Raw genomic sequence first — 17,907 nt, forward strand, 5'->3', positions numbered from 1 at the left:
GTGAGTGTACCTACACCACATAGACTGCAGCAGTTCAAGAAGGCAGCTCACCACCACCCTCCCAAGAACAAATAGAAATGGGCAACAAATGCTGGCCTAGCCAGTGATGCCCACATCCCATGAATGAATAATAATTTAAAAATCGCAGTTGCAGAGGGGCACTGGAGTCTGGGGTTATGATTTAGAGTCCAAGATTAATAGACTATACTCTTGGCATGGATTTTCATTTGGTGGGAACACTGGTCAGGGAATGGAATACTTGATTCATGGAACTCCCAAATTTCTGGCTAATGGGGTACAATACACACAAGGGTTCTCCATTCTGTTGCCACAGCTTCAGCAGAATATCAGCAAAAACCCAGAGAGAAGGTCTAAACATCCAATCACACTCCCTCTGGAGTTTCTACTGAGAAAACGGCATGAGATCAGAGCCACCCCTAGGGAAGTTATTGGCATTTATGTGTTATGGTCCTATTTCCTTTGCGATGGTTTGTCAAGTAAGTGAGTATTGTAGGGTATTTGTATGTTGTGTTTTGCACTTTGCCTTGATTGACCTGAAGGCATTGGCTAATGCTGGGGTACTGTTTTACAGGAACTCCTTGTTCTCTAGTTCCTTGTCCAAGTAATCATTCTTTGTGTGTCTAGATTGTGAATGACAGTGGCTTTTTGACCATGGAACAACAAAGCTGAACTTTATCCTGTCACCACCTGACATCCACACACATGTATTCATTATATAATGATCAGTGTAGTAATCCCAGCTAATTTTCCATCTCTAGCCAAGGATCACTGAGACCAGTTATAATCACCACAGTGCCGCTCTAGTTGAAATCAGTTTACTTTGATAAGACAAGGAATCAAACTTGGGACCTTTCTGATCTCTGTACTTCAGTATTGAATCAAGCATTTTTCCCTCATTTATTATAAAAGCAGCATTTATTTCAACTAGTAGATCATAGTAATGATTGCAAAACCAAATGTGGTCACTTGTATAGCAGCCAGTTTGTGAATATTGAAAGTATTTTCACTGTTGGCATCTCACTACTCACGAAGCCATAGCCATTGTATAAATATTTATGTCAAATATTTATTGACATAAATTAAGATTTTGCTATTTTTTAAAAAGCTACATTAATTTACTGTCAGGCTACATCATTCTTTGCAAAGTACTGATTTCATTTCCTTCTGGAGTGCAAACATTACAACTCCTGGCTCATTGGAAAAGCCTAATAGGCTTCAAAAATGTTGAAAATTATGACTACTAAGACTAATTCCTCCCTCTTCTGCAGTGTACCCCAAAATGTGGTCCAGGATTTAAGCATCGAATCGTTTTATGTAAGAGCAGCGACCTGAGCAAGACTTTCCCACCATCCCATTGTTCAAATGAGAGCAAGCCCCCAGTTCGGATTCGCTGCAGCCTAGGGCGCTGCCCGCCGCCACGTTGGGTCACAGGAGAATGGGGCCAGGTAAGTTGGCACTCTGTCAAATTTGTATTATTCTGCATCTTTACACATATATCCATGGTGATTCTTGGTGTGCAAACTAACATGAGCTGCACTTGATACAGGGAAACTGTATAAATGGGTCTGAATGATTTCATCATCTCAGCACAGAAGGAGGCCATCTAGCCCATTGAGTCCATTCCAGAACTCTGTGGAGCAATCCAATCAGTTCCATTCCCCCCACTTTATCCCTGTAGTTGTGCAAGTTTATTTCCCTCAAGTGCCATTCAATTTCCTTTTAAAAGCCTTGGTCCTCTTCACTTCCACCTCCCTCATTGGCAACGAGTTCCACTAACTGGATAAAAGAGTTTTTCCTCACATCCCTCCTGCATCTCTTGCCCAAAATCTTAAATCTAAGTTCCCTAGTCCTTGTACCAGCTAATGGGAACAGCTTTTCAGTGTTTACTTCATCTAAGCCTGTCATAATCTTGTACACCTCTATCAAATCCCCCCTCAATCTCCTTTTCTCTAAGTAGAATCATCCCAGCTTCTCCAAACTAACTTTGTAGCTAAAATCCCCCATCTCTGGAACCATATTGATAAATCTCCTCTGCATCCTCTCAAGGACACTCACATCCTTCCTGAAGTGTCGTGGCTAGTCAGGTTGACTTGTAAGCCCTTTAAAAATGGCAACCAGGACCCAATTCTAGGATTCCTGACCCCATTCCTAGGGTTTTGGATTTTTGGAAGTACCTTTTAAGGGTGCGGGCTGGTTTGGGTCAAAAGACTACATCCTGCACTCTTGACATGGCCAGTTCCATTGTGGGGATGAGCATGTCCTAGTTTTCCACAATTTTCATGGAGTTGGGCAGGGTTTTCAATGACTCCTGGTTCACAGTACCTCAGAGGTGTCGTGAACCATTGTCTGCATGATGGAACCTTTTAAAAAGTAAGTTCAAAAGCTTTTCCTCGTGCCCCCCCATGCCAATTTATGCTCACCCAAACAAATTCCATGGCCCCTTGTGCACCCTCTGCCAAGCTGTGCCCCTCCACCCACCCCCCCTTGGCCCCTCATGCCCCTCATGGAGCAGACTCGATGGGCCGAGTGGCCTACTTCTGCTCCTACGTCTTATGGTCTTAAGCTTCCACAAACAACATGTGACCTTTACTGGATAACCTGCTTTTGTGATGCTGGTTGATGGATAGCAGGACTGCAGGGGAAGTTCCCCTGCTCTTCTAGTGCCAGCCTGAACACTCATTAACACACACAGCGAAAAGGGCTAAAGCTTCAAGAAAACATCAAAACTACCCCCTTTCCCACCTGGTTCCCTCTGAATGAATAGCACCACAATGGAATGGCATCCCCATTGCCTCATGCTCTGTCCCCCACTGTCCTCCGAGTCATTGTTCAGTTCAACTCAGATCTCCAATCCGCCTTTACAATATTCAGGCTTTCTTGCCCTGCTGCCTTATTGCCCACAAAGAGAAGGGTTATTATGCAGTAAAATGAATGGGCTGTGCATCCCGATCAATTCTCTCTCCCCCCAACCCCTCTTGTTTTATGACCTACGTTGAAAACTAACTGCCCAGCAATGCAGTCTGGCGCCTCTGAAAGATATAACTGTGTCACCATTCCTCTCCCTGGAACCATGTTGCATTCATTGTACTCACTCTACATGACTGAAACCTGCAGCGCTTTGGTGAAAGCAGCCCACACACTTCAACCGCACAACCACAGAAGGGTGAATCTAAAAGCTGCAAGAGGTGGCATTGTTACAGGGTCATCACTGGAGAGCTGTGGCACTTCCACTCCCATTGACCCACTATACCCTGAGTAGAACCATTGAACCCTATAGTGACAATATTTTTCAGATGTTTTAGTGCCCTGATACATGCCTGGGCTCTCATTTTTTATATTAATTGTATTCTTTCTTAACTCATGCGAACCAAAATCATGAGTATTGAGGCTTGAACTAAATTGGAGATGGTTAACTTTCAACAGGCAATAGGCAACTTTAATTATTAATAACTGACCTATTTAAACTATTCTGTATCGGTATTAATGGCTGAATTAGTCACCATGTAGTTACTCATCCTCTGAAGCAGTTTGCTTTTAGTAGAGATATTTGATAAAGATAACTATGCGCAGAGCGAAAATTGTCGCAGATCGCTATCAACTACAAATTGAGATTGATTTACTGAAATATTTTAAAGCTATCTCCAGGATTTTGAATGTGAAGCAGATTTGGGGCACAGAAATAAACCAGTGACTATTTATATAGAAGTACATAGTACCTGTAGCACAGAAATAGACCAGTCATTCTAAATAGTCTATATCAGTGTTTATACTCCACTTGACCCTCCTCCCACTCTAATTACCTTTTGCCACCATGTCTCTACATCCCTTTATTCCCTTCCCACTCATGTATGCATCAAGCTTCCATTTAAATGCAGCAATGCTATCTTCTTCAACCACTCCATGTGGCAATGAATTCCACATTTTGTCTACTCTCTATGTAAAGTTTGCATTCTTTATTGAATTTATTTTTACCTGCAGGCAGTAGATCTGTTTCAATATTTTTGCACTGGTGCTAAATAAGACTGCTAAATCAGTTTATCTTTGCTGGTTCAGCAGACGCATATGAGGCTTCTATTAATGAGGTCTGGATATGTGTGTAATGCTTATAACTCAAGGAGTGATGACATTAGTTCCAAATCAATGTCTATTTACATATTTATGTTTAACTCAAAGAAGATGGTGTTCTTATGTTAATGTTTCTTCCCTTCACTTAAGTTTATTATGGCCTTTTTTTAATTTCAGTAGATGATCAGTTGCAGGTTGAAGTTCTTTTTACATTGTTGCAACAAAGTGCTGTAACTCACTCCACTCACCCACCCCCAAAAATTCACCAGTGCTTAATTTTATGGGGTGTGAAATGAATTTTTGCGCTCATCAGTGCAAGGGATAGAAACATAGAAACATTGAAACTAGGAGCAGGGGTAGGCCATTCGGCCCTTCGAGCCTGCTCCACCATTCATTATGATCATGGCTGATCATCCAATTCAATAGCCTGCTCCCGCTTTCTCCCCATATCCTTTGATCCCTTTCACCCCAAGAGCTATATCTAACTCCTTCTTGAAAACATACAATGTTTTGGCCTCAGCTACTTTCTGTGGTTGCAAATTCCACAGGCTCACCACTCTCTGGGTGAAGAACTTTCTCCTCAGCTCAGTCCTAAATGGTCTACCCCGTATCCTCAAACTGTGACCCCTGGTTCTGGACTCCCCCACCATCAGGAACATCCTTCCTGCATCTACCCTGTCAGTCCTGTTAGAATTTTATAGGTTTCTATGAGATATTTTCTTCTTCAGTTCTTTGCCCGAAAGCCGGCGCTTGGCAATTATTTGCTGTCGCTGGGTCAAAGTCCTGGAACTCCCTTTCTAACAGTGCTGTAGGTGTACCTACACCACATGGACTACAGCAGTTCAAGAAGGCAGCGCACCAGCACCTTCTCAAGGGCAATTAGGGATGGGCAGTAAATGCTGGCCTTGCCAGCGACGCGCACATACGATGAACAAATGAAAAAAAGAACCACGGCAAAGTGCTGTGATTTTTTACTATGGGCAGGGTGAAGAGGCAGGCCCCAAGATTGCCTCAGCTGGAATGGGGATCAAACCCTGTGCTGTTGGCATTAAACTGATCTACATATTAGCTGTCTAGCCAACATCAAGAATCCTCATTTTGGTTTAGAAAGGATCAGTTGGAGATTAAGTCCCCTCTCCTCTGATTCAAATATGTGTCTCAAAAACTACCCTGAAGCAGCATTGTAAAAATTTCCACTTCTCACACCAGCCATTCCATCCACTTTCTGAGTGAAATTGTTTTATTTGGTGCCATTTGTGTCTTTTATGGGCAGTTTGGTACTGTGGACCTGTGCCCATTAGGAATATAGCATGACCAGGTGAAATGCATATTCCATTACAGCAGGAGCTTGAAGAACCACCACATAAGGTGGATGTCATCCAGCAGAACAAATTCCAGGAATGAAGTCTGTCAGTTTGGCCCAATCCTTTGCATGTGTTTCCATTGATACAAACTCAACAATTGGTCATTTGTAGGCACCATGAAAGCTGTTAGGTCATTGTAAAAGCTCAATTGATTCACTAATATCTTTTAAGGAAGGGAACCCACTGCCCTATCTGGTCTGGCTTATATGTTTCCAGACCCACAGTAGGTGGTTGATTCTTAATGCCCTAAGGGCAACTAGCAATGGATAATAAATAAGATAAAAGCAAAATACCGCGGATGCTGGAAACCTAGAATAAAAACAAAAATACCTGGAAAAACTCAGCAGGTCTGACAGCATCTGCAGAGAGGGATACAGTTGACATAATAAATGTTGCCTTGCCAGTATTGCCCACATCCCAAATACAAAATTTAAAAACTCTTATCTTTTGACTTGCTCATTATTATTTAATTGATGCCATCTGGTCCGAAGTTGCAATCCAGGAGAGCACATTTCAATATGGGTCAGTGTTCTGTACCATAGTCCGAAATCCACACGAAGGAGTCAATATCCTCAAATCAGAGACCATATTTGAAATGCAACTTACATTGGCATTTTGGTAGATTGCCTTTTATTATGTTTTAAGAGATCCAAATTAAACTAAATTTCTTGGTCAAAAAGTGCTGCAGTCCAGAACAGTTGAGTTTGGTGCACACCAAACTAAAAACTATTCACTTGTAAGTTTGCTATAGTAAGAGCGATCTCTTCAATGTGTCATTGATGTAAATTGTATAGCATTTTAAGAATATACAGCTTTATGGACAGATTATGGAAATATATCATTAAGCAAAAGGAACATGTGTTTATCATGGACATCCAACATTGTTATGAATAGCCAATGGGGAGGGTGGGTTAAATTTTAAGGAGCCAAACACCACGCAATCTATCGCAGGTCCATCCATTCCCCACTAAAATGCCTTTTGGAATGTTTAATTTTTAGAAATTACTTTTAAAGGAGGCACAAAGGTCACATGTTATGTTATACTGGGGCAGACTGAGGATCAGGCAATGCTGGGGCAGGCCAAGGGTCAGAGTACACTGGGGCTGGCTAATGGTCAGGCTACTCTGAGGGTCAGGCTACACTGCCTGGCTGAGGGTCAAACTACACTGGAGCCGGATGAGGGTCAGACTAAACTGGAGCTGGCTGGGGATCAGGCTACACTGGGGCCGAGTGAGCGTCACACTGCACTGGAGCTGCCTGAGGGTCAGACTACACTGGAGCTGCCTGAGGGTCAGACTACACTGGGGCTGGCTGAGGGTCAGGCTACACTGGGGCTGGCTGAGGGTCAGGCTACACTGGAGCTGGCTGAGGGTCAGACTACACTGGAGCTGCCTGAGGGTCAGACTACACTGGAGCTGCCTGAGGGTCAGGCTACTCCAGGGATGGCTGAGGGTGAGGCTACACTGGAGCTGCCTGAGGGTCAGGCCACACTGGAGCTGCCTGAGGGTCAGACTACACTGGGGATGGCTGAGGGTCAGGCTACACTGGGGATGGCTGAGGGTCAGGCTACACTGGGGATGGCTGAGGGTCAGGCTACACTGGGGATGGCTGAGGGTCAGGCTACACTGGGGCTGGCTGAGGGTGAGGCTACACTGGAGCTGGCTGAGGGTGAGGCTACACTGGTCTAGCTGAGGCTCAGGATACCCTACGGCCGTCTGAGGGTCATAGTATGCCGGGCAGGCCAGGGATCGCAGTATGTTGGTGCTGGATGAGGTTCATGCTACACTGGTGTAGGCTGAGTGACATATATATGCCGGGGCAGGCTGAGGTACACACTAAACTTGTGTAGGCTGAGGGATATGTAAACTCTGGGCAGGCTGAGGTACACACTACACCGTGTAGGCTGAGGGACATGTATACTCCGGGTAGACAGAGGTACACACTACACCGGTGTAGGCTGAGGGACATGTATACTCCGGGTAGACAGAGGTACACACTACACCGGTGTAGGCTGAGGGACATGTATACTCCAGGTAGACTGAGGTACACACGACACCAGTGCAGGCTGAGGGACATGTATACTCCGAGTAGACTGAGGTACACACTACACCAGTGTAGACCGAGGGACATGTGTAAGCCGGGTAGTCTGAAGGACACGATATGCTGGGAAAGGCCGAGGGTCAGGCTAGAGCAGGTCAAGGGTCACTGTATGACAGGCAAGATGTCACATTGCGGCAGACCAGCAGTCATATTACATAGGGATAAGCTTCTCAGGCCTGTCTGCCATACATTTTATGAACCACCTCTAGCTAAAGGATGTGGAGCCCACTAATCATAAATTCAGCTGCAGTCAGAGGCAGACCCTTTCAGCCAACTGAATTTCCACCTCGGCACACCTCCACTGCTATACAGTCAGTTTTCAATAAAGTTATCAAAAAAAACCCAAAGCTTTGGGCCTTTGCAAGATTAAAATCAAAACATATTTTAAGATGAGCATGTTTTCATTATCTTTTTATTATCTTTGAATGCTAAGTATTTAACATGCATTTTTGTTCCTTATTTATTGTAGTGTTCTGCACAGTGTGGTCTTGGCCAGCAGATGAGGACAGTCCAGTGTCTCTCATATACGGGTCAACCATCGAGTGAGTGTCCTGAAACACTTCGACCACCCTCAATGCAACAGTGTGAGAGCAAATGTGATGCTACTCCTATCACCAATGCTGAAGGTTGGTACTTAAAAAACACTCAATTGGATCAGGTGACATTTTAGGAAGTACTTTTAGAATCTCGTCAGTTTGAATTGTTTCAGGTATTTTTATGGCACAGGTTTTCTGGTATGAGACCGGTGAACTTTCCAAATTGCTCTAGTGTGGTGTGTTGCTTACTGGTTCAAATGCATGGATCTGTTTGTTGTGCCATCAAAATTTCTGCCAAGTGAAAACAATGGAATTTGAAAACATTGGGCTTTTCCTAAGTGCTGTTTTAAAAGGAAAAAAAATTGTAGATCATGCTTACGTAGAATTTTGTAAAGGAACAGCAGATTTATGTCAATTGACGTAGGCTTTATATTCCAAATGTCAAATGGCAAAAATAAGTTCCTTCTACTGGCAAAAGTCAGTCTGTTGAAGAATTTAATTCATTGACACTTTCTTTGGCACACAATTCTGATAGATAATTACAAAATATTCCCAGATTTTAACAACTGGGATTATGAAAAATAAAGAAACAAACATCCTACACACATGCTTGGTTGCTTTAAAAAAAACAATCTGAACAATTGTTTTGTTCTCATTTTGAACTACTTGCACAGCCTGCTTCTTCAACACTCTATGTTTAGTTTGAGATATATGTTTGGTTTTGGAGCAGATTGGGCAGTTGCAAACAGTCAAAATAAGTTTCTTACAATAAATCACTTTAAAAAAATCATTTTTGGAGGAAATGTCTGTATGTTTTCTCAATTGATGACAGAAGTGAGGCTGCATTTAGCAAAGCAATTTCAAACAGTTGTGAAAGTTTATACCAATGACAGACATGCTGTTGAACTCAGCATCTGTTTGGGTTCTTGAGTTATGCTTTTTGAATTACAGTATTTGTTTGAAGCCAGACTTTGAAGCATTGCTTCTGTTAAGTGTACTGTTACATTTGGTGTTGAGACTATACGGTAGTACAAACACCAACAGTCCAGCCTGAACTACAATGTATGAAATACAGTTCTGTTCCATTTCTTTTAAGGTATGTGTGTGGCTACAGTATCCAGACAGTGCAAGGTCACCTGAAACTTGAACTAAAATGACATTTTAATCATTTTCCATGCAGTTTCAAGTTTCCTTGTAGTTTATGTAGCGTGTTCATGCCCCTCTCACAGTAGCTGCCAGTACTTTGTCATTTGCTATTGATTGTTTTGAGCGTAACATATATCCTTGGCGTATTCCACATCTGTTAATCAAGAGGAGCATTTTCTTTACCGTTCATTGATTCCAAACTAAGTATCCTTTTAACCAATGGTTAGGCAAACTCCACAGAGAATGTTCCACGCATGGTTATTGTACATTTTACAAAAGTAAATCATAAAAGATAAACCATGAATGTAGCCTATTGAAAGTAAAAATCGGAAACACTTGAAATAAGCAGCAGCAGCATAGTCACTATCTGAAAGAGAAAGAAACATTAACATTTTGGGATGGGATCATTTATCAAATCATAAAGCATTTTCTTTGTTCTGGAGAAGTTAATTTTGGCATTGCTTTATGGCTTCTCAATGATGAAATATTAATCTGGTTTTAAAGGGAATCAATTTAATATGATTGGGCAAAGGCAAATATCATATACAAAAATATATATTTGACTGTTTTCGGAAACTGCAATCGATACCTTCTACTTGTGACCAACCACCAGTTCTCATAACAACAAATTATAGAATAAATGACATTGAGGCAATGGGAGCTTTGTTCATAACATCAGAGCTAGAACATTGTAAGCCTATCTCCATCTCTGCTTTCTTAAAGTGGGCTCCTCATGATGAGTACAAGATTGGAGTATTTATCCATACATGTGCATGATTGAATATGAAAATGCAACTTAGAGTATTTTTTAAATGGCTTATAAACTGGAAATAAAAAAGGAGCAAATGCCAGAACAGTTCAGCAAAGATTTGTTTCATCCATCTGGAGGATAAGTGAGGTGCTTCTAGTAGAGACATGTACATCTTGGAAGTGAGTCATGTCAGTTTTGTTGCCTTACTCAGTACTGTCAATTCTTTTACTTCATAGAATGCAAAGATGTGAACAAAGTGGCTTACTGCCCACTGGTGCTGAAGTTCAAGTTCTGCAACAGAGCGTACTTTAGACAGATGTGCTGTAAGACCTGCCAAGGACATTGACCCGAAACAAGCCTCGTTAATTCTATCATGGAAAACGTGCCTGCCCTGAATTCACACAATGGAATGGGATTTGATGTCCCCCAAAGTCTTTACCCTGTGGAAAATGTAACCACTGGTCAGCTTCAGCTGACAATAATTTGCTGTTATTTTAACTTCTGTGAAGTGGGACTTTTTAAAAAAAACAAAGGTGCTGGACACAGAGGAGGAGATGCCAGTTCTAAGTTTTCTGCTCAGCAACACGAAAAACTCTCAGCTGTTAAGAACATGCATGGTCACTTGAACAAATTGAATAGTTGGTTCATCTCCAGGGACCAGAAAGTTAATGTAATATATATTGGACCTAAATAAGTGAGAGAACAGTTGGTATATGTTCAATAGCTGATAAAGCAGAAAACATAATTATCTGAGCTTGCCTAGCTGTATAAAAACTCTGAAAGATACGATGTTTTCAAGACACTACAAAAACATTACAATTATTTATCTCACGTAACAGTGACCAAAAACGTTTTATAGTATCAACTGATAAGTTATTTAAAAAGAACCAAAAATGGAACACATTTACTCTGTATGTGGTGCTAAGTTTCTAGTGCTTTCTGCTGAAGTTCTATTTTCAAGATCTCATGGTTTAAAAAAAAAATAATGCACCTACCCTGGAATTCTCAATCAGGAGAATTAATCCATTTAATAAATGAAAGTGAAGCAAGCCATTAGTCCTGTAGGGATACAGGAGTGCATCAAAATCAATGGAGGTTTCTTGCTGCCAGCCACAATTGAAAATTATGGCATATTGACAAAATAATTTTACCATGATTCTATTCACTAGAATTTTTTAATAAAATAAAAGGGAAACACAGATGTTTCTGCTGAAGCCATTATAAAGTAAGGGGTGGCAGAGATGATGAACTCAAGCACTGTTCTGCCAGTGTATATGATGCCTAGAGCTTGAATTCTACCACTCTAACCACCTTTGTTTACGCTACTGGTTTTGGAATAGCCTCGACCACACAGGCTTCCAGTTTCTTAAACCAGACTCCATTCAAGCAGTTCTGGTCAAGACCACCATGCTAGGCATAATGCAAAGACAGACTATCCACTTTGAAATGAGGCACACCTTTCAGCAAAGCTTGTAATAAAAAGAAAGGAAATAAATGCTCCAGATGCTTCTCTGTTTCGAAAGGGGAAACACCTGTTTCAAAATCATTTCTGTGCTGCTAAACAGATAAATGCAGCCAAAGAATATTTGCAAAAGAGAAAATATAAATGATGTTAGAATATTTAGGTAGCACTATTCTCACTAGGAATATTAAGCAATACATTATGTTTAGATTTGACAATGTATTGTTACCTTAATTATATTTAAATGTGAAACCACATAGTATTTGTACACTAAAGTTAAAAAAACAGACATGATTCCAAAGCCCAATGCTAGCAGAGAAAATGGCCTAGCTTGATTAAGGACTCGATATTGAGATAATAAAAGAGGATACATGTTCATATAACTATAGTACTTGAAAACTTGCAGTTTGCAGCAGGTACTTTATGAATGTGCATTTGTGTGGAACTGTGCCTCTTTTGTCTAGTGCAATGAACCTATCTTAAGTGAGAATATTTGTAAATCATTGTGTACAAAAACCATTAACATGCAAAACAGGGCACTTTTCATCAGTTAGGTGAGATTCTGTAGATTTTGAATGAAACAAATGTTTAGTAGAGTACATTTATTTTCATTTCAAAATAATTATTTTAAAGTAATTTTCATGAAAAATGTGATTTTTTTTTAAATAAAGAGAACTAACCAGCTAACTATACATCACAAAAATAAATAAGCAAGAATGTGATTTGTTACTCAAAAATATACAAGCTGACAATTTTCTTTTATGGCAGTCTGCACAGGAAATTGTCATGTCGCACATTTGGTCTGAAGTCATAGCTACAAAAAAATCCTTTCTGATGTAAATACAGACCAACAAGGTTTTTTGACAATCTGTATATGATGTTATGCTGCACACTCGGTCATAACCATAAAAATCCTGTCTGTCATCTACTACCTCTCGACAGTATTTTTAAACAGCTTTCTTCCACAACACAACTGGCCATCAAACACCTATCACTAGGCTTGCTTAACAAACTAGTTCCAAACATTGGACGTCCTTTTGAACAAAACTAGTCAGTCTATCTTGGTGCTGTCATGCCTTGAGAGGTCTAAGTTATCATAAAGGGAATGCTGTTGCTATGACAATCCCAAGAATGGGGCCTTCATACTAGTGCTTTATTACTCCAGGGCATGAGTGTGTTTATCAATAAATGTTACATTTCAACAAGGAACTTTATTTAAAGAATTCTTCTTTACCTCAGATTAGGTATTTACATTGCAAATATTTGTTTCCACAGAGGTATTTTTCTTCTGTGGTACTGGTGCTATATAACCAGGGAGTTGAATGTATATCTACACTATAGAACAGCACTGAGAGTGGAATTAAAACAACTCCCTCAACCAATATTGGATTGCATTATTAAAGGGAACAGATTGCAAAATATGTTTGAATTAATAAACTGAGAAAAAAAAACTAGCTGAGAAAAGAAAGCTTCAAACTGGGACTCAATGAATGGAACTGAAATTGGACCAGAAAGAAAAAAATGTGTTCAAATAGCACAGTGCATTGCTGCTGCTACTTTGTAGCCACCTTAATATCAAAGTTGAATCCTTTCTATAGTTTTCAAACCGATAACAAAAATAATTGCGCAAGCTGTAAAAGAGTTTGACAGGCCTGCCATTGCTGAGAAGAACAGTACATTGTAGCCAGAACGATGAAGAGCCCAAGGCATACATTGCAGTATTATCAGCATCTGGTCATAGAGACTGAGAAAGGACTTGTCCACAGGTATATCCCCAAGGTGCATACTTCATGGAGCGATACACTTAATTATGGATTCTATTAATCACTGAATGTCACATAAATATCCTTATCCAGAATGGAAACTAGCATTGTATTATTGTGATTAGTTGCTTATATTTTATATTCAGTATTAATGTGGTACACTGTTACTAAATATTTTCTTTTTTGTAAATTATATGCTAATTTATTGCCATGTTTCAAGACACTTGTTCTACATTCATTTCACTGCATATATTGAAAGGTAATACTGAATGCAGTGAAATGATATTCCATATTTGTGACACAGATTGTTTTTTTTTCCCTAGGTAATTTAAAACAATAAAAATGCAGCTTCTAAACATAGAAGAATACCTGTCACCCTGTTGTTTATTTGGTGGATTACATATGAACCTACAAACATACATATTAGGAGCAGGCCATTCAGCCCCTCGAGCCTGCTCTGCCATTTGACAAGATCATGGCTGATCTGACTGTAGCCTCAACTTCACTTTCCTGTTTACCCCCTGTATCCTTTAATTCCCTTGTCAATCAAGACTATCTAACTCAGCCTTAAAAATATTTAATGACCCTGCCTCTGGCACTCTCTGGGGAAACAAGTTCCACTGACTTGCAACCCTCTGAGAGAAAAAAAATTCTGTTCATCTCTATCTTAATTAGGAGACCCTTTATTTTTAAACTGGGTCCCCTAGTTCTCATCTATCCCACAAAGGAAAATTCATTTCAGCATCAGCTCTGTCAAGTCCCCTCAGGATCTTATATGTTTCAATAAGATCACTTCTCATTCTCCTAAACCTGTCCAACCTTTCCTCATAGGATAATCCCTCATTCCAGGAATCAGTCGAGTGAACCTTCTTTTGACTGCTTCTAATACAATTATGTCCTTTCTCAAAAGAAGGAATCAAAATTGTATCCAATTGTAGTAAAACTTCCCCACTTTTATATTCCATTTCCCTTGCAATAAATGACAACATTCAATTTGCCCTCCTGATCACTTGCTGTACCTGCATACCAACTTTTTGTGATTCATGCACCAGGGCACCCAGATCCCTCTGAACTGCCTTTGCTATCTTTATCCATTTAAATAATGTACTGCTTTTCTATTCTTCGTGTCAAAGTGGTTGAGTTCACATTTTCCTAAATCACACTCCATCTGCCAATATTTTGCCCACTCACTTAAATCCCTTTATAAACTCTTTATGTCCTCCTCACAGTTTACTTTCCACCTATCTTTGTGTCATCCACAAATTTGGCAACCATACATCTGATCCCTTGATCCAAGTCATCTATATAGATTGTAACTAGTTGAGGCCAGCACTGATCCTTGTGACACGCCACTATTGGATAGGAGATGGTATAGTGATATTGTCACTGGCCTTGTATTCCAGAGACCCAGGGTAACAAAAAATGAAGAGTCATATGGACTCAAAACGTTATCTATGTCTCTCTCTCCACAGATGCTGTCAGACCTGCTGAGTCTTTCCAGCATTTTTTGTTTTCGTTTCAGATTTCCAGCATCCACAGTATTTTGCCTTTATTTTAATGCTCTGGGGACCTGGGTTCAAATCCCATACTGGCCCCCAGAGCATTGCTGTCCTTACCCATCTGGCCTACATATGACTCCAGACCCATGGCAATGTATTTGACTCTTAAGTGCCCCCTCTGAACAAGGGCAATTCAGGATGGGCAATAAATGCTGGACTAGCCAGTGATGCCCACATCCCATGAACAAATAATAAAAAACTAGTTACAGCTTGCCAACCTGAAAATCTCTGCTAGCCAACCAATTCTCTATCCATGCTAATATGTTACCTCTTACACCATGTGCTCTTATCTTGGGCAGTTAACCTTTTATGTGGCACTTTATCAAATGCTTTTTGGAAATCCAAGTACACCACATCTACAGGTTCCCCTTTATCTTCAAAGAAATCTAACAAATTGGTAAAACATGATTTCCCTTTCACAAACCCATGTTGACTCCACCTAATTGCATTAAGATTTTCTAAGTGCCATAGTATAAAGTCCTTAATAATAGATTCTAACATTTTCCCTATGACAGATATTAGGCTAACTGGCCTGTAGTTACCTGCTTTCTGTCTCCTTTTTTGAATAGAAGAGTTACATTTGCTATTTTCCAATCTAATGGGACATTTCCAGAATCAAGGGAACGTTGGGAAATTGAAACCAGTGCCTCTACAATCTCCAGAGCCACATCCTTTAGGACCCAAGGATGATGTCCATCAGGTTCTGGTGACTTGTCAGCCTTTAGTTTTAATAGTTTTCTCAGTGCGCTATCCCTGGTGATTGTAATTGTTTCAAGTTCCTCTCTCCCTTTCATCTCTTGATTTACAATTATTTATGGGATGTTATTTGTGTCTTTTACAGTGAAGACAGACACAAAATATCTGTTCAATTAATCCACCATCTCCTGATTTTCTATTATTAAGTCCCCAGGCTCACTCTAGTTATCCTTTTGCTTTTTAAATTATTGGAGAAACCCTTGCTATCTGCTTTTATATTATTAGCTAGCTTTCTCTTATACTCTAAGTTCTCCCTCATTATTAATTTTTGAGTCATTCTTTTCTGGGTTTTAAACACTGTCCAATTGTCTGACCTACCATTAATCTTCACAGAATTGTACACTTTTTCTTTCAGTTTGATACTATCTTGAACTTCCTTCATTAGCCACGGATGGTGCATATGTCTCCTAGAGTCTTTCTTTCTCACTGGATTGCATCTTTGCTGAATGTTATGAAATGTCTCCTTAAATGTCTGCATTTTTATTGACCTATTCTTGAACCTATTTTCCTAGTTCACTTTAGTCAGCTCCATCTTCATACCTTGTAATTGCCTTATTTAAGTTTAAAACACTTAGACCCACTCTTCTCATCCTCAAACTGAATGTGAAATTCAGTCATATTATGATCACTAGTAGAGGCTCTTGTGGCAGCACAGTAGTATACAGTCAGGAGGGAGTTGCCCTGGGAGTTCTCAACATCAACTCCGGACCCCATGAAGTCTCATGGCATCAGGTCAAACATGGGCAAGGAAACCTCATGCTGACTACCACGTACTTCCCTCCCTCAGCTGATGAATCAGTGCACCTCCATGTTGAACGCCACTTGGAGGGAGCACTGAGGGTGGCAAGGGTGTAGAATGTGCTCTGGGTGGGGGACTTCAATGTCCATCACCAAGAGTGGCTTGGTAGCACCACTACAGACCAAACTGGCTGAGTCCTAAAGGACTTGGCTGCTAGACTGGGTCTGTGGCAGGTGGTGAGGAAACCAACAAGAGGGAAAACATACTTGACCTCATCCTCACCACCCTGCCTGCCACAGGTGCATCTGTCCATGACAGTATTGGTAGGAATGACCACCACACAGTCGTTGTGGAGACAAAGTCCCGCCTCCACATTGAGGATACCCTCCTTCGTGTTGTGTGCCTCTACCACCATGCTAAATGGGATAGATTTCAAACAGATCTAGCAACTCAAGACTGGGCATCCACGAGGCACTGAGAGCCATCAGCAGCAGCAGAATTGTACTCGAACACAATCTGTAACCTCATGACCTGTCATATCCCCCACTCTACCATTACCGTCAAGCCAGGGGAAGAATGCTGGTTCAATGAAAAGTGCAGGAGGGCATGCCAGGAAATGCATACCTAAAAATGAAGTGTCAACCTGGCGAAGCTATAAAACAGGGCTATTTGCGTGCCAAACGGCATAAGCAGCAAGTGATAGAACTAAGTGATCCCATAACCAACAGATCAGATCTAAGCTCTGCAGTCCTCCCACATCCAGTTGTGAATGGTGGTGGACAATTAAACAACTCACTGGATGAGGAGGTTCCACAAATATCCCCATCTTCAATGATAGAGGAGCCTAGCACATCAGTGCAGAAGATAAGGCTGAAGCATTTGCTACAACCTTCAACCAGAAGTGCCAAGTGGATGATCCATCTCAGCCTCCTCCGGAGGTCCCAAGCATCACAGATGCTATTCTTCAGCCTATCCGATTCACTCCACGTGATATCAAGAAATGGCTGAAGGCATTAGATAATGCAAAGACTATGGGTCCTGACAATATTCCAGCAATAGTACTGAAGGCTTGTGCTCCAGAACTTGCCGCGCCCCTAGCCAAGCTGTTCCAGTGCAGCTACAACACTGGCATCTAACCGGCTATGTGGAAAATTGCCCAGGTATGTCCTGTACACAAAAAGAAGTCTACTCTCCATCATCAGTAAAGTATTGGAAGGGGTCATCAACAGTGCTTTCAAGCGGCACTTGCTTAGCAATAACCTGTTCACTGATGCCCAGTTTGGGTTCCGCCAGGGCCACTCAGCTCATGACCTTATTACAGCCTTGGTTCAAACATGGACGAAAGAGCTGAACTCCTGAGATGAAGTGAAAGTGACTGCCCCTGACATCAAGGCCGGATTTGACTGAATGTGGCATCAAGGAGCCCTGGCAAAACTGGAGTCAATGGGAGTCAGGGGGAAAACTCTCCACTGGTTGGAGTCACACCGAGCACAAAGGAACGTGATTGTGGTTGTTGGAGCTCCAGGACATCACTGCAGGAGTTCCTCATGGTAGTGTCCTAGGCCCAACAATCTGTAAAAGCTTATATAAGTATGTAAGAAGAAAAGGATTAGTAAAGACAAATGTAGGTCCCTTACAGTCCAAA

General features: G+C 41.1%; 1 protein-coding gene across 2 annotated transcripts in view; it reads left to right on the forward strand.

The window, feature by feature from the left end:
• The window catches only part of adamts6 (ADAM metallopeptidase with thrombospondin type 1 motif, 6), a 338,642-nt gene extending 325,074 nt beyond the window's left edge, over nucleotides 1-13,568 (forward strand). For both annotated transcript variants that reach the window (XM_078548849.1, XM_078548859.1), the window contains exons 23-25: nucleotides 1,290-1,466; nucleotides 8,020-8,176; nucleotides 10,220-13,568. In XM_078548849.1, coding sequence (XP_078404975.1) covers nucleotides 1,290-1,466; nucleotides 8,020-8,176; nucleotides 10,220-10,329 — 444 coding nt within the window. In that variant the 3' untranslated portion in view covers nucleotides 10,330-13,568. The remainder of the gene's footprint in view (nucleotides 1-1,289; nucleotides 1,467-8,019; nucleotides 8,177-10,219) is intronic.
• The last annotated feature ends 4,339 nt before the right edge of the window (nucleotides 13,569-17,907 follow it).

Source organism: Cetorhinus maximus, chromosome 1, assembly GCF_964194155.1.
Source record: "Cetorhinus maximus chromosome 1, sCetMax3.hap1.1, whole genome shotgun sequence".
Classification (NCBI taxonomy): Eukaryota; Metazoa; Chordata; class Chondrichthyes; order Lamniformes; family Cetorhinidae; genus Cetorhinus; species Cetorhinus maximus.